This window comes from Lepidochelys kempii, chromosome 21, assembly GCF_965140285.1.
Source record: "Lepidochelys kempii isolate rLepKem1 chromosome 21, rLepKem1.hap1, whole genome shotgun sequence".
NCBI classification, from domain to species: Eukaryota; Metazoa; Chordata; order Testudines; family Cheloniidae; genus Lepidochelys; species Lepidochelys kempii.
Window position 1 is genome coordinate 14,583,884 of NC_136400.1, and position 18,328 is coordinate 14,602,211.

Here is an 18,328-nt window from a genome sequence, read left to right on the forward strand (position 1 = left end):
TTTCCAAAGCTTGAGGTTTCCCTTAGCACCACTTGGCTCCTTCCTGTCACCTCCTGCAATCTCAACCCAAAGCCTCCTGCTCTACGCTTCTGCCCTCTACTCTCACCATAACCCAACCTTGCCTTTACAGTGGGAGCTACCAGCTGCTGGCTTTCGCCTTCTGTTGTTCCTAGTGTGGTTCATTGTTTTCTTAGGAACTCTTGCCCAGCTCTCTGGCACTGAAGGAGGCATCTTTTGCTCTTCACACAGCAGCCATACCACGCAGAAAGTACACAGCTCAGTGGAGTCCACATAACTGTGTTTACTAACGATACACAATAGATATGCCAGGCCTCACTACAGCTTCTAGAACACAGTGAGCACCATTAGAGGGCTCACAACCTATTTAAAGGAATACTACCCTTTTCTCATACTCACACCAAAGGTGCTATATAAAGAATGTGTCACATAAGGTGAACAGCAGAGAGGCTAACAGAGGGAGTTTGCCTGGGATCTGTCTGAGAGGAGGTACGCTAAGGGCTGCATTAGGGGGGTTGTGTTGGTGAGTATCTGAGTGTCTATTGCGGGGACAGTTTGACCGTGTGTTTGATTGTTTGAAAAGTGTGAATTGGGAGTGCTTTGTTCCGTGTGAGCCTTGAGTGGGCCTGACTGTTATAAAAAGCCAGTCAGCTGCAAACCAGCTGAGCGGCAAACAGCAGAGAGGCTAACAGAGGGAGTTCGCCCGGGGAGAGCCCACTGAGGCTTACGTCTTGCAAGCTTCTCTGAGTAGTTACTACAACTCCTGAGGAAGCTCGTAGAAGGAAGGTAATATGGATGGGGAGTGTTCAGCTGTTGTGACCTGCACTGGATGTGCCACGTTTGTCTTTCTTCCACAGGACAGAAGCGACTTTGTCTGTACAAAGTGCAAGCTGGTCTCCATATTGGAAGAGACGGTTCAAGGTCTGGAGAAACAGGTATCGACCCTGCGTTGCATAAGAGAAACTGAAGATTTCCTGGACGGACATCAGAATATGCTTCTACGGACACAATGTTCTGAAGATTCAGAGCCGGCTGCGCAGCAGGGACAGGAGGATGGTGAAGAAATTTGGCAGCATGTGACCTCCAGAAGAAGATAGGGGAGCATCCATGTACCAGCAGCGCAGATACAGGTAAGTAACCATTTTCATGTTCTCTCCACAGGTACTAAGGCGGAGAGTGGACTAGATGACACATCTGAGGGAAGGGAGCAGAAGGAGACTTCGCCGATTGGAAGGCATGAGATGCCCTGTCCTAGGGTTGGGGGTTCCACGACCACTGCTCCCAAGAGAAGGAAGCGGGTGGTGGTGGTCGGGGACTCTCTCCTCAGGGGGACTGAGTCATCTATCTGCCGCCCCGACCAGGAAAACCGAGAAGTCTGCTGCTTGCCAGGAGCTAAGATTCGCGATGTGACGGAGAGACTGCCGAGACTCATCAAGCCCTCGGATCGCTACCCCTTCCTGCTTCTCCATGTGGGCATCAATGATACTGCCAAAAATGACCTTGAGTGGATCACCGCAGACTACGTGGCTCTGGGAAGAAGGATAAAGGAGTTTGAGGCGCAAGGGTGTTCTCCTCCATCCTCCCCGTGGAAGGAAAAGGCCTGGGTAGAGACTGTTGAATCGTGGAAGTCAACCAATGGCTACACAGGTGGTGTCGGAGAGAAGGCTTTGGATTCTTCGACCATGGGATGGTGTTCCAAGAAGGAGGAGTGCTAGGCAGAAACGGGCTCCACCTAACGAAGAGAGGGAAGAGCATCTTCGCAAGCAGGCTGGCTAACCTAGTGAGGAGGGCTTTAAACTAGGTTCACCGGGGGAAGGAGACCAAAGCCCTGAGGTAAGTGGGAAAGTGGGATACCAGGAGGAAGCATGAGCAGGAGAACACAAGAGGGGAGGGCTCCTGCCTCATACTGAGAAAGAGGGATGATCAGCGAGTTATCTCAAGTGCCTATACACAAATGCAAGAAGCCTGAGAAACAAGCAGGGAGAACTGGAAGTCCTGGCACAGTCAAGGAATTATGATGTGATTGGAATAACAGAGACTTGGTGGGATAACTCACATGACTGGAGTACTGTCATGGATGGATATAAACTGTTGCGGAAGGACAGGCAGGGCAGAAAAGGTGGGGGAGTTGCACTGTATGTAAGAGAGCAGTATGACTGCTCAGAGCTCCGGTATGAAACTGCAGAAAAACCTGAGAGTCTCTGGATTAAGTTTAGATGTGTGAGCAACAAGGGTGATGTCGTGGTGGGAGTCTGCTGTAGACCACCGGACCAGGGGGATGAGGTGGACGAGGCTTTCTTCTGGCAACACATAGAAGTTACTAGATCACAGGCCCTGGTTCTCATGGGAGACTTCTATCACCCTGATATCTGCTGGGAAAGCAATACAGCGGTGCACAGACAATCCAGGAAGTTTTTGGAAAGTGTAGGGGACAATTTCCTGGTGCAAGTGCTGGAGGAACCAACTAGGGGCAGAGCTCTTCTTGACCTGCTGCTCACAAACTGGGAAGAATTAGTAGGGGAAGCAAAACTGGATGGGACCCTGGGAGGCAGTGATCATGAGATGGTCGCGTTCAGGATCCTGACACAGGGAAGAAAAGAGAGCAGTCGAATACGGACTCTGGACTTCAGAAAAACAGACTTTGATTCCCTCAGGGAACTGATGGGCGGGGTCCCCTGGGAGAATAACATGAGGGGGAAAGGAGTCCAGGAGAGCGGGCTGAATTTTAAAGAATCCTTATTGAGGTTACAGGGACAAACCATCCCGATGTGTAGAAAGAATAGTAAATATGGCAGGCGACCAGCTTGACTTAACAATGAAATCCTTGCTGATCCGAAACACAAAAAAGAAGCTCACAAGAAGTGGAAGATTGGACAAATGACCAGGGAGGAGTATAAAAATATTGTTCAGGCATGCAGGAGTGAAATCAGGAAGGCCAAATCACACCTGGAGTTGCAGCTAGCAAGGGATGTTAAGAGTAACAAGAAGGGTTTCTTCAGGTATGTTAGCAACAAGAAGAAAGTCAAGGAAACTGTGGGCCCCTTACTGAATGAGGGAGGCAACCTAGTGACAGAGGATGTGGAAAAAAATAATGTACTCAATGCTTTTTTCACCTCTGTCTTCACAAACAAGGTCAGCTCCCAGACTGCTGCACTGGGCAGCACAGCATGGGGAGAAGGTGACCAGCCCTCTGTGGAGAAAGAGGTGGTTTGGGACTATTTAGAAAAGCTGGACGAGCACAAGTCCATGGGGCAGGACGCGCTGCATCCGAGAGTGCTAAAGGAGTTGGTGGATGTGATTGCAGAGCCATTGGCCATTATCTTTGAAAACTCATGGCGATCGGGGGAGGTCCCGGATGACTGGAAAAAGGCTAATGTAGTGTCCATCTTTAAAAAAGGGAAGAAGGAGGATCCTGGGAACTACAGGCCAGTCAGCCTCACCTCAGTCCCTGGAAAAATCATGGAGCAGGTCCTCAAAGAATCAATCCTGAAGCACTTGCATGAGAGGAAAGTGATCAGGAACAGTCAGCATGGATTCACCAAGGGCAAGTCATGCCTGACTAATCTAATTGCCTTCTATGATGAGATAACTGGCTCTGTGGATGAGGGGAAAGCAGTGGACGTGTTATTCCTTGACTTTAGTAAAGCTTTTGACACTGTCTCCCACAGTATTCTTGCCAGCAAGTTAAAGAAGTATGGGCTGGATGAATGGACTATAAGGCGGATAGAAAGTTGGCTAGATTGTCGGGCTCAATGGGTAGTGATCAATGGCTCCATGTCTAGTAGGCAGCTGGTATCAAGTGGAGTGCCCCAAGGGTCGGTCCTCGGGCCGGTTTTGTTCAATATCTTCATTAATGATCTGGAGGATGGCGTGGATTGCACCCTCAGCAAGTTTGCAGATGACACTAAACTGGGAGGAAAGGTAGATACACTGGAGGGTAGGGATAGGATACAGAGGGCCCTAGACAAATTAGAGGATTGGGCCAAAAGAAATCTGATGAGGTTCAACAAGGACAAGTGCAGAGTCCTGCACTTAGGATGGAAGAATCCCATGCACCGCTACAGACTAGGGACCGAATGGCTCGGCAGCAGTTCTGCAGAAAAGGACCTAGGGGTTACAGTGGACGAGAAGCTGGATAGGAGTCAACAGTGTGCCCTTGTTGCCAAGAAGGCCAATGGCATTTTGGGATGTATAAGTAGGGGCACTGCCAGGAGATCGAGGGACATGATCGTTCCCCTCTATTCGACATTGGTGAGGCCTCATCTGGAGTACTGTGTCCAGTTTTGGGCCCCACACTATAAGAAGGATGTGGAAAAATTGGAAAGCGTCCAGCAGAGGGCAACAAAAATGAATAGGGGTCTGGAACGCATGACTTATGAGGAGAGGCTGAGGGAGCTGGGATTGTTTAGCCTGCAGAAGAGAAGAATGAGGGGGGATTTGATAGCTGCTTTCAACTACCTGAAAGGGGGTTCCAAAGAGGATGGCTCTAGACTGTTCTCAGTGGTGGCAGATGACAGAACAAGGAGTAATGGTCTCAAGTTGCAGTGGGGGAGATTTAGGTTGGATATTAGGAAAAACTTTTTCACTTGGAGGGTGGTGAAGCACTGGAATGCATTACCTAGGGAGGTGGTGGAATCTTCTTCCTTTGAGGTTTTTAAGGTCAGGCTTGACAAAGCCCTGGCTGGGATGATTTAGTTGGGGATTGGTCCTGCTTTGAGCAGGGGGTTGGACTAGATGACCTCCTGAGGTCCCTTCCAACCCTGATATTCTATGATTCTAAGGTCTCTTGAGCTCTGCGATTTATCCCCAGTCTCCTTGGGAGTCTTAGCAGACAGTCCCCAAAACATGCTCATCTCAAAGAGCTTCCCAGCCTAAACCTTGGCTCCATGGCTGTTCCCCTACTGGGGCTTCTTGCCCCAGCCCTGTTGTGTCTGTGTGGCTTCTTCATGTGTATTCTCCTATCTGGAGAATACTGGCGACACGCCTCACTGGGTTTTTCCAAGAGGCTTGGAACACATACCAAACCACATAGGAGACAGAGGTTTTATCTTCCCTCCTGTTATCTTGCATGAGAGATGTCTAAATAATGAAGATTTGGGATAGCCAGAGGGGGAAATACTCTTCTAGTAAGCAGCTCACACGAAAACCTTCGAGAGTAATAACTGGAGATAGACCAACATCAGAGTAGCAAGGCTGTGGAGGAAACGTTTTCACCTCGCTGCTTTCTCCTGCCATGGTTTGGTGTCCGTGCCTTCCTGAGCAGCTGGGACAGGGGGGTCTGCTGCTCCAGCAGGGCTACAACAGGTCATTGCACATCTCTTGTGAAGGGGGCAATGCACGGCTGCCCTGGCTCTGTGGGGCACTACTCATTAGGCTGGCAGAGGAGGGGAACTCAACAACCCCACTTTCTCTTTACCTCTTTCCAGGTGATTAGTGCAGCAGTGTCTGGTCAAAGGGAGCTCTCACTGTGATCTGTCTGTGCACAGACTGGGCACGCAGAGGAGAATTCCTGAATGCCCCCAGCTCCCAGCTGCGGAGGGATTGCACAGAGCAATCGGAGCCATTTCTCTCTTGAATCTAAAAAAGGACTTCTCAAACTTCATTGCACTGCGACCTGCTTCTGACAACAAAAATTACTACACGACCCCAGGAGGTGGGACCAAAGCCTGAACCACCGCCCCAGGTAGGGAAGGGGTCAAAACAGAAGCCCAAGGGCTTCAGCCCCAGCCAGGGGGCCTGTAACCTGAGCTCTGCCACCCAGGGCTGAATCCCTCGGGCTTTGGCTTGGGCCTCAAGCCCCAGCAAGTCTAAGCCATCCCTGAAGACCCCAGTAAAATGGGGTCATGACACACTTTGGGGTCCCAACCCACAGTTTGAGAACTGCTGATTTAAAAGATCTGATTGTATTTGACAAAGTACAGTCCCTCTCCCTGCCTATCCTGGCCAATCCAGCTGTCTAGACATGGTGGGGAATCTCTGGCTTTGGGAGCTGGGTAACTAGCTCCCATCAGTGCCTTTGAAAACCCCACCCAAAATGTCTTTACCTCTGCTGAGCTTTAGAAGTAATAGCCATAACAACATGGCACATGGCTCCATATCTGCAATGGAACAAAATGCACCTCTTGGAAACACCAGAGCAGGTTCTGCTCTGAGCAACATTCTGGCCATCTCCTTGACTTCACTAAGGTTACACCCATAAAACAACTGGGAGCAGAATTTGGCCCACGAAATACTGAAGAATAGGTTAAATACTACATGTGAGATTAGCAAAATATCCCCAGCCTGTACTGGAGGCAAGAGGAAGAAGTTTAAAGGAGGTGTCCAAAGGGGAGGCAGTGTGGGCTAGTGGCTAGATCACAGAATGCTCCCTCAGTGCCCCACAGCACAAGGGGCGAGCTCCCACTGCTACACCTCTTTTGTGGAGTGCAGCGCCAATCGACCAGCCCTGCCCTTTCGGGGACAAGGGGTGCCCCCCAGTGGTGCAGTCAGGAACTGTGATTGCAACAGGCCAGGGGAGTGCATGGACAGAAGCTCCGGGCACTCTCCTTATCCTCACACCTGCGCACCCCAGGTAGGAGCCAGGAAGAAAGGAGGAGACGCAACAAGGGGGCTCCTTGGATCAGTGGACAAAGCAACGAATCTCCAGCCGCAGAGGCGGTGCCTAACTGGTAATTCCCTGCGAGGGCAGGAGATGAGGGAGACAAAGAGAGGGGAAGGACAGCGTGGGGAGCTTCCTCAGCCTATTTCCATGCTATGCCTGTTTCCTAGATCAATGGTCTCCTGGACTTTGACACTATCAATTTCCCCTGCTGTCGAGCTCTGCACAGGAGAGGTGGCAGAGAGCCAGCGGGGCTGGGTTATGCCAGGTTGGCCTGAGCAGGAGGCTGGTGTAACGTATGCTGCTGTCACATGGTTCCTAGGGGCTTTGTGGAGCGCCTCTCTCCCATCTCCACCAGCTACTTTACAGCTAGACTCTGTCCCCTTGGTGCTGCCTGAAGGGCACCGGGAATCTGGAGCAATGTACGTGCCAGTCCAAGGAAAGGTGTCACCTGGGGCTTGAAACCAATCCGGACAATGGAATAGCTGGAGCCTGCTGACCAGTGGGCGGCTCTTGGCCATGAATGCGAGATTCCTTGATGCCTCCATCATGTAATCGTCGCAGCAAACTGCTCCGGCTTTGCCTGCCACGCACACAAACCCCGGACAGTGGGAAATGAGCTCTACGCACAGAGATTTCTCTTCTCTCAGCTGGTCTCCGATGCTTTTCCCCTCTGTTTTACACTGGGTGTTATGGTTTTTGGGGGCGGGGGGAGGGGGGATTAGGGGAGACTGTAAACCATGAAGGTTCCATCTGGTCCACACTGACATCATCCAAGCAAACAGTTGCACGTAAAGAACTGCCAGAAGCAGGCCCTAGGCAGGGCTGGTGATCAGATACCATGGTGAGGGGCCCACATGGAACACTTGGACAGACAGCAGAGACGTCATGTTGACGGCAGCCTCCCGTCACCCCTTGTGCGACTCAGCTTCCTTTCACTGATCTATAATGTGCCTGTCTGAAAATCTAACCTAGCCTCTCTTTTTCTCGGTACGTGCCCCACACCCACGGCCATGTTAACCGAGTACCTCGTGGTTCCATTATAAGTACACACCGACACGTCCAGTGGAAATCTGGAGGAGACCCCCCCCCGCCCCAAGCCACCAGTACCAAAGTCTAACCCCCTCCTCCCTGTTCTGGGTGCCTCGGGCTCTGTCGGTCCAAATGCAAGGGAGAGTGTTTCCTGAGACCGCCTTGCCCCCAGCCCTCTGGGGAGCACACCTAGGGACCATGGCCCAGCTCCTCAAAAGTATTTAGGCCCCAGTGGGAGTTAGGCACCTAAATACCTTTGAAGATCTGGGCCCAGCAATTTGTCTGCAGTATCTAAGCAGCTTCCCGCTAAGCACGGAAAACGCCCTGTCTCTCTGAGTGACACTTTTATGACAGGACATGTCCTCTCTGTTTATTCCCATGCCCTTCCCCTTCTTTCGTTGGGTTCTGCCCAAGGCCAGCACAGCGGGAGAGGTTTCTGTGCAACTGAGGGCAAGAAGCCGCCTCCTCAGACATTTTGGAGCCCTGATTTATTTGCTTGTTTGTTTGTTTTTCACATGAGGCCAGTGTATGGTCCATTAAACCCGGGCTGTTCACAGGGCAGCCACATGGACTCCTGGGCGAGGCTTTTCGCTCTCTCCCGCAGTTCAGCAACACCCCAGTGCCGGTAGCTAGGAGCAGTCCTGTTTTCTGATGGAGTTCCTGTCCTACAGCAGGATCCACGCCTGACTTACAAGAACCTTGGAGTCTATGCTAATGCTAGCCTGCCTGCAGGACAGACTATACCGGAGAATTTGTCTGTTTTGTCATCGTTATTATTATTAAGAATCATGGTTATTACAATAGTGGCTAGGGACCAACCAAAACCAGGGCTCTATTGCGCTAGATATTGTACAGCCGAAGCAAGAGACAATCCTTGAACTGTCGGGTGGCATGAAATGCTGGTAAAATACCTTGGCCAAGATTTTGCAGACCTGGCCACTGATTTTTTAACCGGCCTTAATTTTTGGGTGTCCAGCCTGAGACACCTTAGTGGCCCTGATTTCCAGACGGTGGGAGAGTGAGCAGGGATAGCGCGTGAGGTGTTGACAGCTGGGTAGCTGAGGCTGACAACTGGTGAACAGTTAGGTGCATACTCGGGGGGCAGTGACGTGATAAGAGACCAGGACAGAGCAGCAGATCATGAGAAAGGGCATCATGCCGTACCCCTGTGGGGGTGTAGCCAGTGCGTTCGGGGCATGGTCCGGCTCCCCAACCTGGTTAGCAACTGTATGCATGCCAGGCCCTACAGTCTGTGGGGGAATAATGGAGCTGGAGAGCCGTTAACAGGCTATGAGACCCAGTGGAATGGCTCCGTCTCAAAGCGCTTTTCTCCAGGGCCTGCAGTTACAAGAAGGAAGCAAAATAATAGAACACGAAGCAGCAAACAGGCTGCAGGACACGCCAGCTCCTTCCAGTAACTCCACGTTTAATTGGAACTCCCCTCCGAGGCACACTCCCCATCCCCCACGCACCTGTGCCAGGGGAGGCTGTGGCTGCGCTTAGCCCCTGGGCCTGGCATGGATACACACATCGCCCATGCTGGCTCCGCACAGAGCCCTTCGCAGAGGGCATTATTCCCCGCCGAAGAGAAAACGGGCGACTCACAGGGTTTCCAGGCTGTGCAACCCTTCGAAGCTGTTGATCCCCAGGCTCTGGATCCGGTTGTTGTGCAGATGCCTGCAGAGAAAACGGAGAGGCTTAAAGGGGGTCGAACTCAACTGGCCTTTCTCCAGCAGTCCCTGAGCGGCGACTATGCAGGGGTGCTCGGAGAGCTGAGTGCGGCTGAGCACGCGAAGGGCACCGGGGCAGGAAATACACCTTGCAGAGACTCGCTAAACCACTAGGCTCTCAGGATGGACACAGGGTGCTGCAAACAAGAGCGAGGTATATAAAAGCCAGGGCTGGCGTTAGGGGGTAGCAAGCAGGGCAATTGCCCGGGGCCTCACACCGCAGGGGGCACCACGAAGCTAAGTTGCTCAGGCTTCGACTTCAGCCCCGGGTGGTGGGGCCCCTGGCTGAAGTCCCACGCAGCTGGGCTTTGGCTTTCTGCCCTGGGCCCTAGCGAGTCTGAGGCTGGCCATGCTTGGAGGAACCCCCGAAACCTGCCTGCAGCCCCCCAGGGAATGCCAGATCCCTGGCTGAGAACCACTGAGGTGGATGATACAGCATAGAGCCCATGTTCAGTGGCCTATTTTCTTCTTAGTAAGTGGGTGTGCCCTCCGTTCTCTCTAACGAACGTACTCTCTACCACAGTAGGCCCCGTTCTGGGTGGAGGTTCTTGGAGCCCTTTTCCCTTCAGGAGAAAGGCACAGAAGTGAGTCTGAGCGAGCTGGAGGGGTCTAAGCCAGTGTTACCGAGACACTTGGGACTAGAAGCTAGTGTGTGTTACAGCAGCTCAGCACGCTCCCATGCACCACCTCTGAATCTGGCCCTTTCTGGGACACCGTCCTGTGAACTGCCTTTCCTGCCACACATTCAGTTTGCACAAATGACACTCAGTTTGCACAGCCACTCAGTGCCAAGCTGCACAACTGCAACACGGACAAAAGAGCTTCCTGCCCAGCTCATGCATCACATGCAACGTGCACCACCGTGGGATCTACAGCAGAGATTTCCCAAGCTCCTTAATGGGTTTTCCCACTTCATTTGACTAGGAAGCCCTGGGCTTTGAAAAGCTCAAGCCAACACTGCTAACACATGTTGGGCCCTATGCGATCAAGCACCTTCAACAACCATTCATAGCTTCAGGCCCCATGGGTGGATCCAAGTAGACTAAGCAAAGGCCTCCTTCTTCTGCAATGAATGTTACAATACCGATGGTCCAAAGCCCTGTCCTCATTCGCATCCCCCGCCCCACTGATCTCAATGCATGGGTGGATTTACTTAGAAGTGTTTAAAAAAAAAAAAAGACAATAAAACCTCTGAGCCCCATGAGTCTTGGTCTTTTAGTTCAATGCCATGATGTCTACAGTCACAGCTTTATTATCTCTTGCTTGCAGAAAGATGGAAATACTTCCAGATTTAGACTTCTGGATTTACTCCAGTTTGACTGCAATCGAGGTTATCTTCAGTTTAATGCTTTAAAAATGTCTAACCCCGGAGCCGAGTGGCTAACGTGACATTCTGGTGTGCATTATCCACACTGAATCAACAAAGCTTACCCGTTTTTCTCCTCTCTTCATTGTCTTTTGTCCCAGTGCCACGTATTGTGCAGTGGGTGTGTTATTTCTGATGCTCGAGGGCCCATGCATTATGAAACCCTTCTGGGCTAATGCTGCTGCTGGAAATCCTTGTGCCATCTCTATTGTAAGGGCAGTAAAGTCTCCGGTGTTACATCTGCCCTTGAGAGCCCAGGCATGGTACAGTCCCATGGGTTCCCATTGGGATGTCCTGTGTGTTATTTCTGTGGCCATGTCTACACTTCAGGGACTACAGAGGCACAGCTATGTCACTGTAGCCACACCAGTATCACCCCATCGGGTAGACCTAGCTTCCAGGCTCTAGGAAAACCACTTCCCTGAGTGATGGTAGCTAGGTCGATGGAAGCAGTCTGCGATTGGCCTAGCTGTGTCTACCCTGAGGCTAGGGCATCATAGTTACAGTGTTCAGAGGGGTGGATTTTTCACAACCCCAAGTGCCGGAGCTATATCAACCTACATTTTAAGTGCAGGCCAGGCCTCTCTCTTCGTTTCTGGCAAAACCAGGATCTGTGTTACTGGATTCTTCCTTCCAAGTTGTCAGCGGCTGTCTGAGTGTGTGCATGAGTGTGCGTGGGTTTTAGCCAGCTGACTCCCTTTCCAGGCAGTGAGTGCCCCCCTGGCTGAACCAAGGCACAGCACTCCAGAATCCTACTCCAATGATCTTTTCAGTCCAGACAGATGGATCCCGGGTGCCCCGGAGACATGCTGTAAAGCAGAGAAGGCAACACCCAGGGGACACCCAGACTGTGAGTCCTTGCTCACCTGAGTAGTGCCCTTGATTCCAGTGGGGATCCTCACATGAGTAAGGACTCACCAGCCTAGTAGCAGCTCAGGGGGACAGAATATTTGCTGTGGTCCACTTCAGTAGATCGGTCCATTTTATGTGCCTGGGGCCTCGCCCCTGATAAATACCAAGCCCCTCACATTCAGACACAGACAGACTCTGCATCCGCTGTGATTTAAAGCATTAATCTATTACCATCGATCTATTCCCCAACCTATGGTGTCCTGGAATACAGCCTCTTTAAAATGGCCTGGGGCCGCGCTAGCAGGTGGATCAATGACATTGGTGTTTCTTGTGCTTGCTCTAAATCTGCCTTGGCTCAGAGAAAAAATTCTCTCCCTGCACCTGGATTTGAGTGCAGGAAGTATCACCGAGCACACACTGTTCCCAAAGCCAAATGTTCCACGGTAAAAGCAGGAGGGTTTAGGAGCCGGGGAGGAAGCAGGCTCTGCGTGGTAGTTAAATGAAGGGCTGTGAGGATCGGAGCGCAGTTTGGAAACCAGCTTGACTCTCCCAGAAAAGCACATTTCCATCCAGTGATTCTGATGAGAACACACAGATTCTGGGGAGACACGAGGGTGGGGCCGTGCAGCAAAATTTACTGTCTGCTCCCAGAGGTAAGTGGGGGAGAAGAAAAAGCAGCTGCAAGAAAACTTGGCTCAATTGTGATTCTCCGAGGAGGAGAAAGATTTAGATAAAACTCCAAGTCAGGAGATTAGAGGAGCTATTTCTCTTTGTCACAAAAAAATATGTTCCCCGTCCAGATGGTTTCCTCCGCCACATTTTATGGGGCATTTTCAGATCAAGTTGCCCTTACATCACTTTGGGCTTTCACACTAAGATGACGCCAGTCATTTGAGTCCCTCTGACCCTGGATAATGCTCTCACCAAGCCAAATGTTTGGATCTACTGTAGCTATTGCCTCACTGCATGTTCCCAGGGATGGGGGAAGCCAAAAGAGTGAGGTGCAAAACAAAACCCCCAATCCTCTAGTGCATCTGTTCATTTGAAATGACAAGCATGGGCATGAGGAAACAGGAAAGACAGGGCTTGCAATTCAGGTAGCAGGGACATTTCTAGACTGTTCTCAGTGGTAGCTGATGACAGAATGAGGAGTAATGGTCTCAAGTTGCAGTGGGGGAGGTTTAGGCTGGATATTAGGAAAAACTTTTTCACTAGGAGGGTGGTGAAGCACTGGAACGGGTTACCTAGGGAGGTGGTGGAATCTCCTTCCTTTGAGGTTTTTAAGGCTCGGCTTGACAAAGACCTGGCTGGGATGATTTAGTTGGGGATTGGTCCTGCTTTGAGCAAGGGTTTGGACTAGATGACCTCCTGAGGTCCCTTCCAACCCTGATATTCTACAATTCTATGATTCTAGATGTGCTGGGTCTGCAGCTGTGGACCTCGTTTCCCCTGGGATCCAGCCCCAAATTACTCACCTTCCAGGCCTGGCATGTGACGTATTAAGTAGCATTCCCTAGGAGGGGCTGGCAGAGAGCCGTACAGAATGCAGAGCTTTCATTTGGACAGACAGGTTGGGGAAATGAAGGTCTTGTTATGCATCCTCTCTCATCTCAGGCAGTCTTAACAGAGGCATCCTGGCCAGTGTTCTACACCTTTACAGGGCATCACAAAGAGAAACAAATAGGTAACATCTTCCCACCCACCCATGTGCATACGCCTTGACTTGGAACATTCATGGCTTTAAAAACAGCAATCTTCCTCCTATGGGGCCAGATTCTGCTTCCCTGACTCCTGTTGGGTAGCAGCTTTCTCAACCAGTCCTTCCATCCATTTCAAGGGGACCACTTGAGGAGTAAGGTAGCACTGAATGTCCTAGATAGAGTTTAATCCGGGCAGCGCTCCATCTCCAAGGAGACAACGTCCCTTTGGGATGTGCCATCATGATAACTGAATGTGAGTAAAGGTGGAAGAATCTGGTCATTCATTAGGACCAGAAATCAAGCCCGACTGGATTTTTCTAGGTTTAGAAATGTTTGAGCTGCAGGATCCCATCAGTTTCATTCAGGCCATATCAGTGAAGAGGAATGAAACGAAGACTGAGCCGGTTTTGCTTAAACTTGGCTTGAAGACGTTTGGAGATCAAGCAAAGAGAAATCCAGCAGATCTGCCTGAAACAGGGATCCAACTCATTGAGGAGTCAGCGTTGGTTTCCCCACTGGTGTGGCATCCAGAAGGAACGCTGAGAGTTTACATTGGCATGCGGGTAGCATGCATCACTGTTGCTGTCTGCACTTTGAAATGGGCTTCCTCCCCTGCGAGCACATGCACTCTGCTGAAAAGAGGCATGTTTTGTTGTTGAACATGTTTCTCTCCATCAGAAAAGCAAGCAGGAGAGATACAGCCTTGCATCTGCGGTGACTGCACTGCAGTCTGGGAAACTGGAAAGGCACATCAGGAAAAAATTACAGGAGCCACCTGCCTCCAATAAAGAACAAATAGCAATTCCCGATGGAGGGGGGGGTGTCTCTCGTCCTATTAAAAGCTCTCTAAACAGGCTGTAGCCCTGCACCCTATTAAAACAGGATTTATTCCAAATTCTCCTTTCGGAAGTCTTCTGGCAAATCGTTTTCCTTTTCATTCTTATTTTCAAATAAGTTTTCCTGTGGGTGAAAGGAGCCCCAGAGAACAAAGTCCTGTGTCTAGCAACAAGCATGGCACAGACAGTAGCAGTGCAAGCTTCCCCTGCCGCTTGGAAGTCTCTGGGGAAGAGAGCAGCTTGGTCTTTCTGCCTATTAAGTGCAACAACTACAAACAAGGGGAAAGAATTAGTGCCAATGATACCAGTCTGTTAAGAACCCTAGGATGTATCAACAGGGGAGTAGTGAGTAAGGAGGTGATTTTACGTCTGGTGGGACCAATACAAGAATACTGCGTCCAATTCTGGTGTCCACATTTTAAAAACAATGTTGAAATTTTGGAAACAGTGCAGAGAAGAGCCATAAAAATGACTTGTGGGCCGAAAAAAATGCTTTAGAGTGGGAAACTTAAGAAATGCAATCCAATTAGCTTATTAAAAAGATCAAGAGGTGACTTGATCACAGTGTGTAAATGCCTTCATGGGGAGAAAATATGGGGTACGACAGGCTCTTAGATCAAGGGGAGAAAGGCAGAACAAGAATCAATGGTGATGGTGTCCCTAGCCTCTTTTTGCCAGATGCCGGGAATGGGAGACAGGGGGTGGATCACTTGATGGTGACCTGTTCTGTTCATTCCCTCTGGGGCACCTGGCATTGGCCAAGACAGGATACTGGGCTAGATGGACCTTTGGTCTGACCCAGTAGGGCCGTTCTTATGTTCTCATCAATGATTGGAAGTTAAGGCCAGACAAATTCAAATTAAAAACAAGTTTTTAACAGTGAGGGTGATTAACCATTGGCACAAACTACCAAGGAAAGTGGTGGATTCTCCATCGCTTTCATTTCTAAATGTTTCCATTTTCTCTCTTGAAGGACCAATATGACCAGCTTCATTTTCCATCAGTCACTTGTATTCCATTGCCTTGGATCAAATTCAACGTCTGAAATGAGTCGGGATCTTGTCAGTGCACTGTGAACATCTCAGATGACATAGGGGAATGTCATGGGCAAAAACCATTCAAAGTCCCAATCTGCCACAGATCAGTAGGGGCATCTGGTCACAGGAACTGTGCAAATTCACCTGGACAACCCCGAGCAGCTGGTAGCAGTGGTTAGACTCATTTGGAGATGAATAAAATCAGATGGAATTGACAGCAGCAGCAGGGGATTTCATAGAGCGCTATTAATCTCTTCTACGGGTACTAGAGATGCAAATTCACTTTTCTACAGGCAACGTGCTCAGCCCTCAGAGAGAGAATCAGCTTTTGTGGACTAAAAGGCCAAGACATGGAGCCCAGACGCTCTAGGCAATATTTTTTCTTAATAATAAAGGTTCCAAGGTGTCTTACGAAACTGTGGATCATTACCCCACTTTACAGATGCGAAAACTGAGGCACATGGAGATTCATACCAATGCTACGGCCATTTTATCAGAAGACCCGAAGTTTGGGAATCCCAGCTTGAGACACTGGGGGTCTGATATTCAGGGATGCTGAGTCCCTAAAGCTTCCACTGAAGTCAACTTGAGCTAGGGGTGCTCAGCTTCCCCTGCCCCCCTGGAAATCAGGCCCCTGGTGTCTCAAGTTGGATTCCCAAACATAGAAGCCTTCTCTCTTGGGTATGAAGCAAGCCTCCTTCACAGAGCGGAACCCCACTGGTAGTAATAGCAGAAGAGTGTATTTCCCCATGTGACCGGCACAGAGAGCAGCTGATCCCTGACTTGACCCATCCCCCCTGGCACGACTTCCCAAAGCCTGTGGGGACCTGAATACACAGCATGTTCCTGGAGGGACGTCTGGATATTTAGGGGCAGGCGATACTGCCATTCCAGTTCCTCTCCCCCACTTTTGAGTGGCATCTGCCCCATTTTCATCCCTCCTATGCTGAAGAGCAGAGGGACTGAGTGAGAGCTCGCTCAATGCAAAGCACAGCAAGCCGGAAGGCCAACCCTTTGATACCAAGGGGACGGGCACCTGGGTCAGGCTGTTTGTCATGGAGTTGAGCACTCTTGGCCATGTGACAAGACAGGGCTCCGGGGGTCCTGGCATCACTCGTGCTGGTGTAGGCCTGCGGTAACGTCAGAGGAATTCCCCCGCTTGTGACTGAGAGCAGGATGGCCCATGGTCGTTACCAAGCCAGCAGCACTGCAATGGAAGCACGCCCTTCAACCGGCTCCAGGGCCAGAGGGCAGCTCAGACTCCAGGGCCCAGTCACCTTTTAGCCGCTCTGCTCAGGGTCATGCTGACACGAGGAAATGAAGCTGCACCCCCCCCCCCCATGGCATGGTGACAGAGTCCAGATCTCCCCACACAAACGCCGGAGGCTGACTGAACCTCACCCTCTACCCCAGGCAGCTGCATTTATTAGGCCTTTGAAAGAACAAAACACAGCGAGGACCGCTCTGCCTGGAGCGACAGGCTAGGTGCCACCATCTCAGCCTGGTCAATCCACCTCTCCATCCATTCCCGGGTAATTGTAGCCAGGGCTTGTCTTTGTGTCCTCCCATCTCTCTCCCTAGGGAAAGGCAGCAGGTTAGATACTCCCTGCTTGGTTCGTGGGGAGAGTAAGAGAGGATGCCCACCAGGAAAAGCCATTCTCCTAAGCACGGCAGTATGTTCATGATGCCCCAAGGAGCGGGGGAGGCAGTGTGGCATGGGAGTCCCTGGTAGTGGTGCATCCTGGAAGACGCAGTCCAGCCTGGGAGTTCAGCCCATAGAGGAGAATGAGGACATGGCGTAACTAAAGCTAGACATGAGAAGTAATTCTTCCACTCAGCACTGGCGAGGCCTCAGCTGGAGTTCTGTGTCCAGTTCTGGGCACCATGCTTCAGGAAAGATGTGAGTACATTGGAAAAAGTCCAGAGGAGATCAACAAAGATGATTAAAGATCATAGAAAAGATGACAAGGCAAGACTGAAAAATCTGGGTTTGTTTAGTCTGGAGAAGAGAAGACAGAGAGGACATGATAACAGTCTTTAAGTACATAAAAGGATGTTTTAAAGAGGAAAGTGATATATTGTTCTCCTTAACTATGGAAGACAGGCCAAGATGTAATGGGCTTAAATTGCAGCAGGGGAGATTTAGGTTAGACTTTAGGAACAGCTTCCTGCGAGGGTACATTAGTTAAGCACTGCAACAAGTTGCCTAGGGAGATTATGGAAACTCCATCACTGGAAGTTTCTAGGAACAGGTTAGACAAACACCTGTCAGGGATGGTCTAGATAATACTTAGTCCTGCCTCAGAGCAGGAGCCTGGACTAGATGACCTACCGAGGTCTCTTCCAGTCGAACATTTCTATGATAAACTACAATTCCCATGATGAACGGTGGTAACATACCCAAATTGAAATATTTCTGGTTTTAGCCCTTCTGATTTTTAATGAAAAGAAAAATTATTTTGTCAAAATCCCAATTTTCAGTCAAAAACCAGTTTTGATGGAAATTTTTCGACCAGCCCTACTCACAGATGCTAAGTGACATTCTGTCCCTGTCATGCTGGGTCAGACTCCGGAGGGAAAGTCTTAGTGTCCCATTCCCAACCCCTTCAGGCCTCCTACCCCCCATATCAAACAAACCAGCCCTCAACATCACTGCGCTAACACTCACAGCAAAGGAAGCTGCAGTTATCAAAGACAGTGAAGGGGAGCATGGTGGAGTGATTACATAGGGGCCTGCTTTCAAAATACTCTGCAACCCTTGTTACAAACCTGCACCAGAAATGGGAACAGGTCAGGGAATTCCTCAGCGAAGGGGTGTAATTTATAAGCAGAGGCTGAAGCCCCTAATTTATTCCAGATTGAAGCAGGTATATTTTGCTGTGGATTCATCCCATCATCACCGGATGGTTCAGCTGTGTCTTTCCAAAAGGTCCAAAGTGTGCAGAGCAGGAAAACACATTGCTGCATCTGGGAAGGTCATGTTCTCCTGATGAGGGGCGTCTGTGAGCATTAATCAGCCTATAAATGACAGCTTTTTCCCGGTACTCCTCCACATCTGCTCTTAGCTCCCCTCTCCTACAGGTGCTTATGTTAAATAACTCCCAGACTAGAAGGGTACTTAAGTTTATGGCAGCGGCTAGCCTCTCTTCTCCCTGCATT

The 18,328-nt window shown here is 50.3% G+C and overlaps 1 protein-coding gene across 3 annotated transcripts in view; it reads right to left on the reverse strand.

The window, feature by feature from the left end:
- The window catches only part of LGR6 (leucine rich repeat containing G protein-coupled receptor 6), a 206,248-nt gene that overhangs the window by 51,071 nt on the left and 136,849 nt on the right, over positions 1–18,328 (reverse strand). For all 3 annotated transcript variants that reach the window (XM_073320016.2, XM_073320018.2, XM_073320017.2), the window contains exon 6: positions 9,254–9,325. In XM_073320016.2, coding sequence (XP_073176117.2) covers positions 9,254–9,325 — 72 coding nt within the window. The remainder of the gene's footprint in view (positions 1–9,253; positions 9,326–18,328) is intronic.